The sequence below is a fragment of the Centruroides vittatus genome, unplaced genomic scaffold (genome assembly GCF_030686945.1).
Source record: "Centruroides vittatus isolate TY-2023 unplaced genomic scaffold, ASM3068694v2 contig_846, whole genome shotgun sequence".
Taxonomy (NCBI): domain Eukaryota; kingdom Metazoa; phylum Arthropoda; class Arachnida; order Scorpiones; family Buthidae; genus Centruroides; species Centruroides vittatus.
The window spans coordinates 156633-169662 of NW_027122551.1; the positions used below are offsets into that span (position 1 = coordinate 156633).

Sequence of the window (13030 nt, forward strand, 5' to 3'; positions counted from 1 at the left end):
CCCACACGTAAAATGCGATACGTAAACGAATTTTTCTTAAGGATAAATAAATTTAAAGTTTTAAATTTTTATCTTTGCGAATAGATTTCGATGTTTAAAAAAATTAGAAAAAAGTTTATATAAAATTTAACGAAGAAGTTGGGTAAACGCATGTCGAGTCTGTAATTACAGTTCGGCAATCATCGTTTGATCTCGGTTAGAAGATTGGAACCGCTTTCTAATATATCAGCTATTTTTTTAATTGCTAACGATATTTGACATTAGTAATCTCAACAAGTAGGCCGGGTGACTAAAGATCTTACTTATTCATCGAAACAGCGCTATTATGTGTACGTAATGACGTGTACGTTTCCACCCCCGGCTCTATCACGTGTTTAAAACGCCTCCGTTCGACTAAAGTATCCAAGTACCCAACTCTCCAGCAACGTCACTCCTGTGCTAAAATGTCGGAAGAAAGTAACAATTCCGTAGACAATGGAGCAGTCGATTCACCCGAAATTATCGAAAATTCCAAAGAATTGAACGAGATCTTGGATTCCGGATACAAGTCGTCCGGATCTCAAAACGAAGACGTCGAAGACGAGGTAAAAATTCATTTAAAAAAACCCTCCAACATCCGGTTCTATTTAAAGTTTATAACGAAACGAAGGCGACTAAACTGTTATTAGGAAGAAGTGAAGTCTCGTGTTAAAAACCAGACAGTCGGAAATATCATTAGTGTTGGCCTGACGTGACGTTTTTATGTAGAGTAACATTTAGATTGTTACGTTCGGGTAGGGTTTATTTATAACTTAGCTTCTCGGAATGACTTTCTCTTTGTAGTTCGTTTCGAATAGTTAACGTCATCCTCGAATTTACACCAAAATATTTAACGTAATGTAGTCAGTCACCTTATAAAACTTTACGCTTTGTCTGATTCGAATCAGGTTAAAAGCTACAAAGCATAGTATTATATGAGGTATTCGCACACATACAATTCAATTACAGAAGTAGAAACAAATACACGTGTAATAAATAAATTACAGTATCATCTACGAAATTATACAGCTACATCTCCGACGTGTAGCTTTGTGTTACGGTATAATTTAATAAGTAAGTAGTCTTTGATAAACTGTAAATAACTCTAGCCCGTCAGTTCAATCAGTTTTCTGAAAATAAAAATCAATATATTTTTTAAATCCGAAAAAGAATGAAAAGTAAATAGAAATATTCTACCTGTACACACGCGGTGATGCTTCCTCCTCTCGTTCGAACTCGTCACGCCAAACGCTTATACCCCTCCCGACTATAAATAGAAATTTATTCGGGGACGATAATGACGCGGGAAATATTATAATTATTAACGATGTCGACACAAGGTTGTGTTTTTCCGTTCATAATATGAATATTTAACGAATTTAAAAACCTTTATCAGGCGGTTCGAATGTTAGAAACAAGTCCATTTAATAAAAATAGTGGTTGAAAATCCCGCTTGCTTCCCACGCATCGTTCTCTGTCCAAGCTGTATGTGTAATAGGTTACTATGTTACCATGTTATTCGGAAATTACAAAACTTTCAGCTATCGACGGGAGGTTAATACCTGGTATAGGAGAGAGAGAAGGAAAGAACGAACTCAATTACTCGACCGGAAATTTGTTTGGTTCAACAAGATTCGAACGCCTCTTAATGTTCTGCTTTGTTCTCTTTCGACTTAAAGGATGCAAAGCTAGACGGGAGAGGAGTTTCCGAATCTTCTTTCAGAAAGATCGGAGTTTAGTTTTTTTTTTTTTTCTATCTCGTTCGATCCTTCCAATTCCGGAGTTGCGAGTGGGCCTTATCTTCTAAATAGGAGTTGTTTTCGTCCATGCTAACAACGATCGACGCCCTTATGACAACAAATTGCACGATTGACTACGTCGAATGAAAATTGAAAGAGCCGATTTTATTTTTACCTTTTCTAATACGACGTAATAAACGAAATAATGCGCAAAACATTCGTGTAAATTCTGCCTCGAATTTGAATAGAATTTCATAAGTAGATTCTATTGTTTTTCTATTTCGGCAAAAAACGCTGAAATATTTGTCCTTGGCCAAATTCGAATCGTTAACGCGCATTTTCTCCCCTTGACGGTAGAATGTCGATATTTCCGACCTTTTTATAGTCCTAGAGAGGAAAAGGTTTATGTTTAGCTGAATACGGCAATGCGACACATGCAAGAATTATCTCTCGGGAGGACTTTTATGATGGGAAACTGGTCCCTAGTTAGACCATGAAGATTAAACTGAACAGTATGGTGGAGGTGGGGTTAACCCTCTACCATCTATCCCACCCCGAAACCCTATAAACAAAAACCACTTGTAGAATTTGAGTGTATGAATGCGCTGTAGTGATGAATGGCTCCTGTTTCCACCATTCCCCACTCCCATCTCAAAAACATGACCAATAAAAAGAATTATTTTTTTAATTTTTTAAATTATATTAAAATTATGTGTAGATTATTATCGTAAAGTTACCGTACCAGGAGAAAATGTGTGTTATTATGCAAGTTTCAACGCAGTTTATGATAACTAAAACCGTTTTCTAGCATTTGCAATGTTGATTTTAGCCTAAAATTTATAATGATTTATTGAGTTTGTAACGCTAACGCTTTTTCTCATTTAGCGCCCGGGGCGTATGCCTCTTTTGTTCATCTCTTGCTACACCGCCGCTTTATACTCCTTCCGTTCCTAAATAACCCACCTGAAACCGGAAGCATGGCCGATCGACTTGGAGAGGGAGCCGTGTGGTGTAGATGCGATTACGAAATTACAGGTGATATTCAAAACACCAAATTACAGCATTTTTTAAAAGCACGTTTGCTCTTTCTTTACAAGTGGACAATTAAAACTATTCCAATAACTCGACCGGAGAAGAGAAGGAACGGGGAGATCTCCCATTCAATTCACTGGGTTCATTACACTTTTCACTAGCGGACGAAATACAATGAAGTTAATCGAGAGTTCGCGCCTGACCAACAGGATTGTTGAGTTTTCGGTGTTTTCTTCACCTAAATAGGAGCCAGTTTCTTATTAAAGGGGAGGCATCCTCTTGGCAGATATCCCACTGGTTGCGTTGCTTTTAAACCCTCAACCCAACCCACAATGAGGCGTGCCAATTTCTCTCTCTTCTCTGGCCTAATCAACCAATCATTAGAAGCAAGTGTTTTGCTTTTAAGTTCGAATTTTTAAAGGTCATCCGGTACCAAATACTTTAGACGCGTTTCGTTGTTTTTTTTTAATTATCTCGGCCGTTTCTTTCATTACATTTTCTCTATTTTAAATTCGGAAGAAACAGAAAATAATATTTTTTCCTTTTTTTCTACATGTTTTTTAGTTCTCAAATCCACAATTTTTATTTTCCTTCGAAGTTTCTTCCATTTTCGTTCTTTCTATTTTTATTTTTCGTTCTAAGGTCTCGTAATATTTCATAATTGGAAAGAGACATTCTTTCTTGTAGCTTATTTTCTATCTTGGAAAATACTTTTTATTTTATTTATAAAAGAGTCGGAATAGACATTTTTGTAGAAGTTTTAATAATGAAGATAAAGTACGACGAATGTTGGAACTTATCCAAACAGCATTATATTTTAAAATAACTAAACACATTATTAAAAGTTACGAGTGTAGAAACGTAGAAGTTAACTCATTTAATTCTAAAAATGATAAAAATGATTAGAAAATAGTTAGCTCTATTATTTTCTTCCTATTTTTCCATTCTTGTTCTATTCACTTCCGCCTTACATTGTGCAGATCTTTCTAATTACGCTACTCCTTTAGCTCTTCCACGAGATTCGTTTATCTTTTTTCTATCATTCTGTCTCTTTTATTTCACTTACTAACTTGTAGTACTTACTCTTTTATTCCACAATTGATTTTTATTTTGATTCGAACCGTACGTACTATTTCCTTAGAGTCTATTCTTCCAAATTGCGTTTCATCTTTACCCGAATTTTTCTTTACAAGAACCCATTCGGAGTTTTAAATATATCCGAATTTTCCTAAATAATTTAAATTTTATTCTCTTTTTTTCAGATCGAAAGTCTAAAAGATGAAGCTCTCCCGAAAGAAAGCGAAGTGGGTGTTTCTTTCGTCCCTTACAAGATCGGGAAAAAGGAAGTAAGTCATTATTTACAATACCCTATCGAGATGACTTATCGTCACACTATAAAGTAACTTGTTTCCTTGAAATATCGCGAAAAACTGCGCACAGAAAATGACTACGCCTACAATTGTTAAAATTGAAAAAAAAAAACCTGTTGGATAAAAACCGGATTTTTTAAAGTGGGAATTCAGGACGTAAAGCAACCTCTATATTCTTTTTATCTCACCACTTGACCGATATTTTCTTTATTGTCGTTAGTTACTGAATTGTTTTCCTTGTATTATGTTCTTCATTCGCTTTTCAATTCATTTTCATTAATAAATTATTATATTTATTAGAACTTTTTATGCAATTCTTTTCTTTATTATAACATTTCTTTATTATAAAAATACATAATTATTTAATTCTTCTTTTGTTCGTCTTTCCTTCTTACGTCCGTTCTGTGAGTAATTTATTAAAAATCTGAATGAAATCTTACTGATTTTTGAGAACATACTTTAATAAAATCGTGAATACTTTAAGAACGTTACATCATTGTTGCAATCGTTCATTTTCGCAGTCCTTGGTACTTTTCAACAGAAAAAATATGTCACGTAATTGTGCAAGCTTTGTAAAGTTTAAATGAAAAATGGCAATTATCAATATTAGAGAAATCTTTTCTTACATTTATACTAAACGTAAACATAATTGCAGTTTATTCTTGCAGATTTGTCAAATAAAATGTACAATTTTCACCAACACTGTATAACTTAAATAGTAACATTTTCATATAAAGTAATACTCCTCCATCCTGTGAACCTTTGTTAATGTATACAAACAGTAGCTCCACCATTGAGTGCATAACTCCTCCACACATTTCTCGTAGTGTAGTGTGAATAACCTGTAATATAGGTGCTTTAATGTCACTAATATAGCAATGTTTTGTTTCGTATACACGTTCCTTGACCACACTCCATAATCAGATATCACAGTGATATAAGTCGGATGTTCTTCCAAACGTCATGGTATAGCCGTATTTTGTCTGAAACAGAAAAAAATTGAACAACTTTGGTATTTTTTCTCCCATTTGGTAGCCCCATTTCTTTTGCCAAATATTATATTATGCCTTTTGTAAAAATATCCTTAACTATTAACTTTTACTATCTCATAACATTTTGTAAGAGTATATAGAATTATATATAATGATACACTATTGGAGTCTGTATTCTTTTTATTCAAATATTGTAAGGCAGTTAAAATGGTGTATCTAAACTACAAACAGATTTTTAAACGCGCGTTGTTCAACCATGGAAGTAGATACGAATATTTGAACAAAATATAACAGAAAATAATTAAACAAAATAAACACAAATATATAAATAATTGTAAAAATTGGATAATTTACAAATTTAAAAATTATAATATCTTGTTAATTAAAGTGTATTTCCACGCAGGGCAAGAGAATTGGAGCTCTTTGCTTTTAAGCGCCCTCTTGTTAATTTCTGTTTGAGTATCTCTGTCCTTTGGGGAGAAATTCCTATTTTTTATAGTCAATGTGGGCAACGTTTAAGTAAATACTGTTCATCCTAGCCGGTATAACATACACATCTGTTTTTGTGCCATAAGTACTTCGTCCTTATTCTTTAATATGGTGTATATTGCAGGATTACGTTTGCATTGTATATCATCGTGGAATTTCTGGGCTGTTTCTTTAGGCATCTTAGCTAGTGTGTTGGAATATGTAAACACTTTGTTTCAGAGAATTAGGGCGGTTTATGAAAATGAAAGGTTTGGGTTAGATTGCTTATCAATTTGCTCTTATGTCCCAAAGACGTTGCTATTATCATAATTCCGTTGAGTCTGTCGTATTAATACTAGTCATCGGTATATATGACAATGCACTAGTATATACTCATTGCACTAGTACTAAGTAATGGGTGTGTGTTTACTTTGAAATTTTGTAAGCTTGTGGGTCATGAGAGTTGACTGGGATGTATAATAAAAAGGAGATTTGTTTCAGATACCTTCGTACAGATCTGTCCGTTCGTAAGGCTATCATCATCGCGGAAGTGAACAGAAGTCCTATTTTCTTTGTTTTAGCTTGAGACGGAGACAAAATGGATTTAGATCTGCTGTTATTGACGAATCTATCAATGATGACGTTTCCCTATTCCAAATTATTAGGATGTCGTATACGCATCTTCAGTAAACAAAAATTCAGGCAAGAATGAATGTAGAATTATTTTCTCCAATATTTTAACCTGCTACCATAGGGACACCCTATTATTGTCTAAAAATATTTCTTTTAAATGGAAGAAGAGACAGTGACACACCAGGAACTTCTAATAATCCAATCCCAATCCCAAAAGCGGATAAGTATCACAATGAATTTGAAGATCTGGCTAATCTGATGGCACTTTTTCCTAAACAATGAGCGCAAAACGACAATTGACTTTCTTTTCTATCAAATTATTTCTTCCATACAAAAAACTAAATCAGAGTTAATGAGTTTACTAATTTTTGACACTTTTCCTATTAATTATATAGTACGTTAATATATTGCACGTCGAAACAGTGATAGCTAAATATTAAGAGTTATTTTTAAATTAGTTAAAAGTTGCCTTTTAATTTCTCAGCTTGTAACGTATATCATTTTATTTAATTTTTAGAAGTCTTACTAATCTATAAAACATTCTACTGTTTTCTTCAGTTCTAAATAGTTTTAACGATTATAGGATTAAACAGGGTTATCAATATATTTGTGGTCGTAAGGATATGCCTTTTGCCATGTATCGATTATTTAAAACCCTTCGGGCATTGCAAAATATACGGCAATTTTTAAAAGCTACCTTTCTTGTGCGGACAGTTTCTGGTCCTCAGAGCTTTGGCTAAAGCTAGAGTGTACTGTGTATTCTTTAGAAGTATACATAAATAACATGATACACATCCTATACTTTTTTAAAATTTTGATAGTGTTACACTAAACTGAAATATTTATTTATCTACAAAATTTAAGCGATATCACGTAGACAATAAAGACTTCCAACTTTATAGCAATAAGACGATAAACCCCGCTAAAAATACATAATCGACAATAAAAAAGTTAATAAACATAATAAACCACATTCAATTAGGAGGAGTTTAATGTGATTTCACAACAGGATCTTAAATCTCTATACTTTCAACTGATTTATGATAACAGAGAAGCGAGATAGCCGGATGGTCGAGGACGTTTAAGCGTCAGCCTATTCTCTCAAGGACTCCGGGATAGAATCCGGGGGAGCGAAAACTCCCACGAATTTTCCGGAGAATGGTCCATTCCGAATATGTTGGATTCCAAACATTATCACCGGCCGACCCCATTGTAGGCATGGCCAAACCCATGATGGGTACGATTGAAAGGCCCTCTTAGTGCCCTTAGCGTGGATAAAATCAAAAATAAAGTGACATAAAAAATGGCAATAAAAAAACATAACACAGTTTTTCTTCTTAGTTTCGAACACTAGAAATTCGTAAACTGATACGACGAGATGATTTAATGGCATCCAGCGGCGTAGCTAGAGTTCACCGGGCCCGGTGCAGGACCAGATCCGTGGGCCCCGAAACAAATTTTTCGGCAGAGGTGTCTTTTTTTTCGTAATGGCAATCGGGAGCTTCCAAACAAAACACAAGTAATTTTTTTCTGTAAATACCGGGCTTTTGAATTTATTTATTCTGTTTTGTGCGAGGTAAAACAAATCATATTAGGATATATTTTAAATTTTAAAAACTTACTTTACGTGCTTTCTGACTAGCAAAATCAGAAATAACAGTATCGAAATCGATGGAATCAGTAACTTCACGTTCGATGAATAAAATGGCAACATTCGTCAATCTCAACTTGCTCATTGTCGACCTCAGGTAGTTTTTACTTAGCTTCAGCTTGAAAAAACTTCTCACAAATTGCAGCACTAACTCCGATCGTGAAGAAGATTCGGGGACCGATTTCTATATTCGGTACCGAATCGATCAATTTGTATCGATGTATGAAATTCAGAAGCTCCATTGGTCCATCTTGACAAATCAAGTTAAGTTCCGAAGATACAGCAATGAACGTATTTTAGGCGTTAGGTGTATTTTTGTTTTTTTACGTAAACGGACTAAAATATTTTTGTGTAGTGGTGTATATAGTGTATAACTTGATTAGAGTTGATTTGCTGGTTTTCCTGTGTAATAGGGGGCCCCATCAGCTCGAGCAGCATTTTTCCCAAAATGCTGCTCGAGCTAATTTTCCCAAATGCCAAAATTTGCTTTGTTCTGATTGCCGTGAAAAATTTTTCGGGTCTTTTTTGTGATTTTGGGGCCTCATGTGCCTATCGTCTTCCAGGGGCCCGGTGCGGACAGCACCTACAGCACCCGCCTAGCTTCGCCACTGAACATTGGTCACGGGTTCACGTGTCACCAACGGGCTAGCTACAAGGGGATGCATTTTTGTCTTTTTCGTGTCTAACACTTAAATGGGGGAAGTTTCCCCATAGAAAGTTATCTCTGGAGGCAACTTCTTGGTAGATGGCCCATGTATAGGCGTTGCCTTATTTTATCAATGCAATTCATCTTTTTATATTCGTTTGTTTCAAAAGTAATTAAATTATTACTCATATATTTGGCATTAGTCCTAATTTAATAATTTAAGCCAGCACTATTGAAATGATCACAATTCGTTGTTTACGAGAAATTTCTGAATTATGTAAGAAATGCTTAAAGCAGTTTTCGCAGCTCGTACGAATCTCTTTGGTTGTTTCTGTAGAAAAATTCAAAAGTTAGAACGATTTTTGTTTTTAACGTTTCTTGAAAGATGAATTTACATTCCAGAAGAGGATCTGTAATGTATTATTAAATTTATCTCCCCAACTAGAATGGGGAGATGCCATATTCGCTTATTTTTCTTTTTTTTTATAATTTTTTTCACTAATGATTTGTCTTCCTCTTTCATTAGATAACTTATAGGATATGGGATATATAATTTATGGGATATATAATTTATGGGAAATAAATTATACAAATTTTAATGTTTTTTACATTCAACCCAAACAAGATTTTGTTTTTATTCTACAGATGATTTTCCCGGCAATCATAAGGCCAGTCACAGTAAATTTTTTCTTTTATTTAATAGAACTTGATTAATTTTAACACTACTTCATTTTTTTTTTCGTTTTTGTGAATTTTCTTACTTATGTTTATTGTGAATTGCTAATATTCAAATTTATTCTGTTTTCATTCAAAGCAAAAAGTATCGGTGGTCGTTTCCTTGGTTTGTTTATATTTTTAGAATTTTTATTTATAGCCAATTGATTTCTTATTTGCTGAGTATGATGCTGGTTAACATAAAATTGATTGAGATTGTTAAAATTTATGTAACTTCAGAGAGAGCCACAAGACAATATCGTACCGTTTAATAATTAACTAGATAGGAAAACAAACGCTAGTTTTCATTGTAAATATAATTATTCTTTAATGTTAGAAATTGTAAAATAAAATCCTTACTTTTAAACGCGCGAAACAGAATATATAAAATTCCTAAGGATATAAATACAGTATATAGAAAGAAACAGCCATATCTCTTTTTTATTTCTATAAATAAGTAGAAAAATAGCCTTCTTTTCTATAAATAAAAAATTGACTTAATATTTTGTTACATTCGGTTTTGCTAAGCTAAGAAAACAATTAGCATATTTTATTGAAAAAACGTAAAATGTAGAAGGTATGGTGTCCTTTTACCGTTCCACATCTCTCCTCATTTTTTAATTATGTAACTATTTAAACGATTTTTTCCATTTCTATAGAAAATTTGTATATACAGTCGAAATTTAATAACGACTACCTCCCAACAACAGCCACCTGCGAATGACAGGCACTTCTTAAGGAACGTTTTCCTTTAAAATATATACAAAATGACCTCTGAATTACCGTCATTTTTACGTTCCCAACAGTAATCGTTGTTCATAGGTTTCTCGTGGGTGGGCGTTAGCCCACCCACGAGAAACCTATGAACAACGATTACTGTATATTGATATATAATCTTCTGACTCAGCACATGGTTACAGTAAAAGCCTGTAAATTGAAAATTTCTTGTTGCACATTCGTTATTACCAAGAGCAGGGCGTACAGCTTGGGCATGAACTCAGGGACATTAACGAAAATGAAATAGTAAAAATGAAAATAAAAAACGAAAGAAAGTAGTAAGAAATAATTCAGAAAATTAAAATATAGTCTGCTGTTGTTTAACATCGTATAAACTTAATGTGCAGAACTTTGTCAGGAACGGAATTATAATTAAGTCCGTCTCTGACCAAGAGCAACAGTGAACGCGATGAAGCGAAATTTCCATACCGGAACCAGAACTGTCAGCCATTTTGTTTTTTTGATAACTTGGAGAGTATAATTTAACCGCCCAAAATCCCACAGATTTACAACTCGAGTACGCATGGAGAGTAATGAACATTTTATCTTAAGATTAAGGCTTGCGTAACAGATCCTAAATGCTTTTATATGGTAAACGTTTGAATCAGCTGAATATAAAATAGAAAAAAATATAAGAAACATATAAAGAAAAACAAAAAATAAACAAAACCATCAAAATTGTTTAAAAAATTATAGACATTTGTAGAAAAGAAAGTAAATATTTTGTTTTAATATTTCAGCTCTTACGTAATTAACTTATCTACTTTTCTTTGATTCTTCGTCTCTGTTATGTTCCGCGGCAATTTTCGATTTTTAAACGTAACGATTGAATGACATTTCTTAATTATGCGGACGAAAGTCGACATAATGATTATCACAAAGTAACGCGTAACGCGAAAACCTAAAATGGTAAAGGTGGCTTGTTTTTCTGATACAGAAAGACGAATTGTATGTGGAAGTGCTATACACCATCAAACACAAGATAGGGGCCAACGGCGGCGATTATTCCGTCTATGCGGAGGATCTATATGATTACGCTCAAAAGGCTTTCTGCGTATCCCAGGAGACGCACAAACGTCTATTTGCCATCGCTCAGGAAGAACAGGTAAGCTTCTAATACCTTTCTTTCCCATTAAACTAAATAAATACTACCATAAACTCTGGTCGCTCTTAGTTTCTATCGATAAATAACTCGAAAAAGTCTATTTTTTTTTGCCACCAGCTTACTCGCCTCGGACCAACTTACTCCTACTTGAAACTAAAAACATTTACGGGCGAGTTTTAACGCTTGACAGTTGACCTAATTGTTCATTGCAATGAATTACCAAATCATCACAAACGCTATGACGTATTCAGACGTTAAGCCGCTGTCATTAATAACACGTATACTGATATATACGCAATAGATACTTTTATTCTAAATATTTAAGCTTATTAAACGTCATAATCTTCTGTTTAAACGGATATGTAACAATATAAGTTATTACTATGGCTTAGGAATTTCTCCTATTCGAAAAAAAAGATTTAAATTTCCGACGAAACCGCTTTTCGTAAGTTTGATTCCGGATTCGAGCCTCGAAACGAAGGAGAAAAATTCGCGTAAATAGGTTTCCATCCCAAAGTTTTTATGGGGAATAATGTCGATAATTTAATTTCTATTATTTTTTTCAGCCACCTATTCTGGTTTTAAATTTGATTGTGGTAGAAGCTCAAGGTCTGGAAGCTAAAGATCCTAATGGTGAGTAATTTGTTTTATTATTAATTTATTCATAGAGTAACTAGTCATTATTGGCAGGCATGAGACTGAAATCGGTAGATGTATTCATAAACTTATCAAATTTATGCGAAATTTACGGTAATTATTATTTTATACAATATATTTGACTGTAATGTATCGACCGGGAGCAGACATATCCTCACCCTAAAACTTCCTGGGATTTTTCGATTCCGTGTCCCTCATAGCGGTAGACTATCATCTTAACCGCTCGGCCACACGGCCGTTACTATGTTTAATTAATGTGTATTTTCCATTTATGATGATAACAAGGCTTACATTACACAAAAACTCCGCCTTTACGCTTTATTAACCAGTCATTAAATTCTGGCACTTTCCGAATTTTCTTTATTATGTTGTCTGCTGTACCATTTCCTTTTACTTTGTCCGTATTAGGTGCAACTAGATTTATTGAGAAACGTAGCTATGTATTTATTAATCACCACTAGAGAATGTATGTGGTATGCTTATTCCAGTTTTTCGGCATATTTCAAACAAAAATTGGGATTGGTAGAAAATAGCTAGATGTAATAAAAACTAGGTAGAGCTGATCATTGCATCTTCAATCGCCGCTGCCTGTTTTAAGTAGTAATTAAAGGGAAGGCAGATCGAATGATGTAATCAGGTGAAGAGAAAATATTTCGATTTTGGCAAGAATAGATCAACAAATAAAAAGTAAAATCTGAATAAACAAATACTTATAATAGAAATAAATGAAAACGTGTACTTTTATTAAAAATGGAAATAATTGAGTGTTTCCGTTCCACACTATCGCACGCGATAAATACAACGTTAAATACAAAAACCTTGTACCGACTTTGCTAATGACACTTTCAACATCGTTTTATTGGAAAATGTAATTTTCTTACTTCTTCGTGCTGCCATCTATTAACGATAACACGAATTATAAGTTAAACGGTACAGATTTTTTCGATTTACGTTCTTTATCGCCTTGATCTCTAGCAAATTACTTCGAACAAGTCTTAAAATGACGTCATCGTAAATCAATTAAATATGAACAGTAACATGTATCAAAAAAAATTTTATAAATGACAATGCAAATTTGACTAATTCTTTTAGAATTGTTTTAATATTATAAGTATAATTAGAAACATATTGAATTTTTTACTATGTTAAAAATTCGATATTTTCCAAAGAAAAACAAACATTCAAATTAAATATCTTTTTGGTGCAAAATGGATCATTTGTAGGGAAT

The 13030-nt window shown here is 33.5% G+C and overlaps 2 protein-coding genes across 5 annotated transcripts in view; one reads left to right on the top strand and one right to left on the bottom strand.

The window, feature by feature from the left end:
* Positions 1 to 13030, bottom strand: part of Syx8 (syntaxin 8) — a 274529-nt gene that overhangs the window by 97726 nt on the left and 163773 nt on the right. The gene's annotated exons all lie outside the window — the stretch shown is intronic.
* Positions 1 to 13030, top strand: part of LOC136982468 (BAI1-associated protein 3-like) — a 141504-nt gene that overhangs the window by 95989 nt on the left and 32485 nt on the right. For 3 of the 4 annotated variants that reach the window (XM_067278954.1, XM_067278955.1, XM_067278957.1), the window contains exons 3-5: positions 4052 to 4135; positions 10978 to 11145; positions 11712 to 11778. In XM_067278954.1, the coding sequence (XP_067135055.1) occupies positions 4052 to 4135; positions 10978 to 11145; positions 11712 to 11778 (319 nt within the window). Of the gene's footprint in view, positions 1 to 367; positions 585 to 4051; positions 4136 to 10977; positions 11146 to 11711; positions 11779 to 13030 lie in introns of those variants that run through there. The other variant, XM_067278956.1, reaches the window with a different exon arrangement.